At 42.8% G+C, this 4,377-nt stretch overlaps 1 protein-coding gene across 1 annotated transcript in view; it reads left to right on the top strand.

Annotated features, from left to right (window-relative positions):
* The first annotated feature begins 2,095 nt into the window (after positions 1–2,095).
* Positions 2,096–4,377, top strand: part of LOC103356895 (zonadhesin) — an 18,917-nt gene continuing 16,635 nt past the window's right edge. Inside the window, exons 1-4 of the mRNA XM_008281219.1 lie at positions 2,096–2,172; positions 2,355–2,407; positions 3,178–3,309; positions 3,970–4,367. Coding sequence (XP_008279441.1) covers positions 2,096–2,172; positions 2,355–2,407; positions 3,178–3,309; positions 3,970–4,367 — 660 coding nt within the window. The remainder of the gene's footprint in view (positions 2,173–2,354; positions 2,408–3,177; positions 3,310–3,969; positions 4,368–4,377) is intronic.

The following is a 4,377-nucleotide window of genomic DNA, read 5'->3' on the forward strand; positions in this document are numbered from 1 at the left end:
GTGGGGCAGAACGGCTTCCATGTTGGTCACTGGATCTATACATGCAACAGTTTACTCAGAAGTTGGTTTATGCTTTGCTAAAGTTATCTTAATATACTTGAGCCTAGGTCTCATTAAAAGACACACAACTCCTTCTCGATAATTAGCGTGGCTAATTCAGTCAAAAATAGAAGCCTTTGATGTCTATAATTATTCATTGTCCTCTCGGGATAATTGTACAATTTACTCGATTGATGGTGCACCAGGTATGTGCAGGAGAGGCAATGAGTAACTGCGTGGAACAAAATATTAACTGAACCAAGTCAAGCGTATTCAAAGCTGTTTGTGGTGCCACGGAACAGAGGAAATACATATTTTGGACGAAACAGATGCCGTATATCACGCTGGAAAGTAGATTCCTTCAGACTTTGTGGGTCAGAATATAAGTCACACGTTTCCTGTGGCGTTCATCGCACACCTTAGACAGTTGAGACGCACCGTGATGAAACAGTAATTATTTGTTAAGAAATCAGGCCGGTGTGTAACAGCCATAGATTATCTCTATAGTTAAGATAGTACTGCATTTGTGTTATCTTTGCCGACGTACACAAAAAAAAGACAATTAACGTCTGAATAGCGTCAACAGCAAAGACGCTTTACATTCTGGACGTGCTGTGGCATTCAGGACTTTACAGATCCCGAACAAAGACGTTCTTTTAGGCGTCCAAAAGCTCTATTTGCCTTTGACCACCCCCTGTATTGACACATGCTGACAGGGTTTCAGGAATGTCCCAATAGGTGTCTCAGACAGCACCTCCCACGTGTCTCTCTTATCACTCCCCCCCTCCACCCCGACCTGCTTTTAGAGTATGCTTTGCTATCTAGATGACATACACTAAAAACACTGTGGAACACACTTTGTTTTGTCACATTATTATCAGAGCCGTATGTACACATGCCTCGAATACTTTCGGGAATATGGATTGCGTAAATTGGCACACCTGGCTCGTGTTTCTTCTCTTATCTTCGCAAAGTGTGATGGAGTTAAAGGCGTATTGCTGACCAGAAAGGAAAATGATCTTGTCATTCTTTTACAGCATCCATGAGGGTCATCAGCTGTGATTGAAGGGAAAAGAACACACTATCTAACGCCCCGGTAATAAAAGGTAATTTAGTTATGTCCAGTTAGAAAGATTTCACCCAAAGGTGCCATGAATATTATTTCCGTTTCAATAATGTGACCACCCATCCCATAACATAAGTGTGCTTTTGATTTGCAGTCGTTTGGTCAGCAGCATATAGAAGTGAACCCCACAGCAGACGGACTGAATCCAGCAAAGTTCCAACAGCTTATAAAGATGTGAGAATAAATAGCAGCAAAATTCAGCACCATGTGTGAGTCAGATCAGTCTTTCTACCCTTTTTTTTTTAACCAAGTACAATGTTTGAAGACCTGCAGAATTACTACACAAATTTTCCATCTGACTACTCATCGGTGCTTACGGCGCGCTCAAGTGAACTCGAACAGCAAAACTGCCCGCGTTTCACAGCCACTCAAAATCTTCGCCAGCATCCCCCTTACCAAGTGCAACTTTTACACCGCCGCAGTGGCTTTGTCATATTTGTTTCCTGCTGTCTTAACTCAGCTATTCAGACATTTGCATGTGAGTTTACTTTGGGCTCAGTGCCTTTTACGACTTAACAACACTCAACCCCGACCTCACCTATCACTATTTACTGAAACTGTGCCAGTTGCCGTCGTTACAGTAAAAGCATTTCTACACCGCAGTCGGCCCAGCCCCCTTTTTATGTCCGACTGTCCCACGGTGTTCTTTCTTCTCTCGCCGCTGAGGTTACCTGGCTAGGTGGAGGAGACAAGAAGAGGTGGGGAGGCGGGGAGCGAATGCATAAAAACCCCCCCCGTGCTCTGTTTTGAGAACAACACAAGAGGACCGCCACCACCTCTGTGCTGGCAATTAAAGAGTCGCATAAGCTGAGTTTCCAGTGAACGGCTTCACAACAGTTACTGCTCATCATTCATTCTTCAACTCATCAAAGAAAGAAAGAGTATTAGCGACGGGAGAGCGGCTGAAAGGCTGCCGTTAAGGGATCAGCCATGCTTGGAGGCATCCGCACAGATTTGCTGGTCACAGTCGCTCTGCTCGCTCTGACTCAGACGGGAACTCGGTGCAGGTGGGTTTCGAGATAATTCAACTTTCAAATGTCAAATTTTAGCTGATCTGTTCTTTGAAATGCTGCTACGCTGCTCGTGTTAGTTACATTAAGGAGGAAATACATTTCTATTTGTGTTGAAGTTTTTTAAGACTATTTAAGGTTTTTTTTAATACCTTAAAAAATCTGTTTTTCTACTACAGGGCTGAAAATGACTTTTCATTAGTTACGTTGCCAGAGGAGAGACCAACATCAAGTAAGAAGTATTACAATCACAAGGACCTGTAAAAAAAAAAAATTGCTAAAACTGCTTATAGTAAAGATTTAAAGGACAGAGAGACATACATGCTGTAGGACATAACACTAACTAACCCCTTTGTTTGCTTTAGAATATGTTACACAGTGTTACTACGGCAGAGACAACAGGCAGATTTGCAACTGGAGGAGTCATCAAATAAGACAAGGTAACAGAGGGTTCCCACAATAGTAGGTCAAAGTAGATACAATTCATTTAATATGATGTTTCAAATCAAAGCTGCATATGTTCTTTTTTTGTTTTTGGTTATTTTTTCCACTCTGAGTTCACTTTAACACTGAGAGATACCTTCAATAAACTAACCTTTGAAACACTGGCTCTGTTGTAATCTACAGACAGTGCATGTATCCGTGTGCCGCTGCATTATCACTGATTAATCCGAAGCCGGCTAAGATATTTTTTTATAACCCATTTTCTCCCCGGAGCAATCACACAAGAGAGCCAACACTCGAGGTTCAAACTCCGAACAAAACAAGCAGATATTAGCATTTGCATCTATTGATCGTCTAAAAGCTGCACCACAGTGGATGTACGTCTTGTTTTATGCTTTGTGGCTAAATTCATGGATATACTGTAAAAAGCTAATTCAGTGATTCAAAAAGAACGGAAGTGGCCAAGTCACTGAATTTATGTAACAGAGCATGGTCACTTTCTATGGCGACACAGAAAGCATCTAGTATGTCACATTTTGTTGTCTTTGTCTGCTCCAGAGGATGCTGTGCTGGATGTTTTAGAGAGTCCTCCTCTGGGGGTTGAGGGCAATGCCTGTTTAGAGTTCTGGTACCTCGCCCCAGTGACACCGAAAGGGTCTGAACTCCGTGTTCTGCTAAAAAGCAGCACTGGTCAGGCAGAATTTTGGGCCTCTCCTGCCGTCCCACAAGACGCGTGGAGACAAGTGCTTGTGCCTCTGAATATCATTGAACCAGGGACTCAGGTAAAACGGCACACATTTCCTACACATTGAACTGTATCGTACGTTCGACAGCGTGTCCTAAAATAGATGAACTTCTTTCACATCAGGTTGTGTTTGAAGAAGTTCGTGCACAGACTTCAGAGGAAACGATCCTATTTAGACAAATGCGTGTGAGAAGAGGCTCTTGTGGTGAGTATTGACCACTTTAAACTTCTTTTACTATCTCGAGAACAACCTACTTTTAGTCCTATCAGTGGATGAAAAATAATACTGTACTCAGGTATACATAGCGTTACTGATGTTTGTGCAAAAAAAACATCATAAAAAGTGAAGATAAAAGATCTCGTACAACATCAGTAAACCAGTATAAATGTTTTTGTCTTTTAATTCAATTAAAAAAAAACAGGAATCCATTGTAAGTATCACCAATGTGAAAAATAGATTGAATACTTGGCATTGTTCAGGAAATGTGTCAAAGTGCATATAGCAATAACACAGAACATAATTCATTAATGTTTCTAATCAGTTGTGCCTCGCCAGATGGTGTTGTGGTTGTAAAGTGATTGTTTACTTGGTCACACCCCCACAGGACACCAGTGTGAATCTAACACAGAGCTATGGACAGACGAGTTCACTCGCTGCCTCTGTTCTGCGGGCCAGCTCCTCTGCGTTCCCTCTCAGTGCCCTAAGGGCCAAATCTGTGGTCCTGAAACACCGAGCTCCAATGGGACTTCCACTTCTGGGATATGCACCATACACAGACACACAGACTGCAGCACTTTTGATGGAGTGTTGTTCCGCTTCATGGCCCCCTGCGCCTATGTACTGGCTAAGACCTGCTCACCCACTGAAGCCCTGCCCGAGTTCAGTGTGGAAGTGGTCAATGAGCAGAACGGCAACCTGTCTCTGCCAACTGTCCAGCAGATCATTGTGAACATGAGGAACATCAGAGTGTCCCTGCAGAAAGGGCAGACACAAAGGGTTGTGGTAAGTTACT

The sequence above is a fragment of the Stegastes partitus genome, unplaced genomic scaffold, assembly GCF_000690725.1.
Source record: "Stegastes partitus isolate 25-593 unplaced genomic scaffold, Stegastes_partitus-1.0.2 Scaffold226, whole genome shotgun sequence".
NCBI classification, from domain to species: domain Eukaryota; kingdom Metazoa; phylum Chordata; class Actinopteri; family Pomacentridae; genus Stegastes; species Stegastes partitus.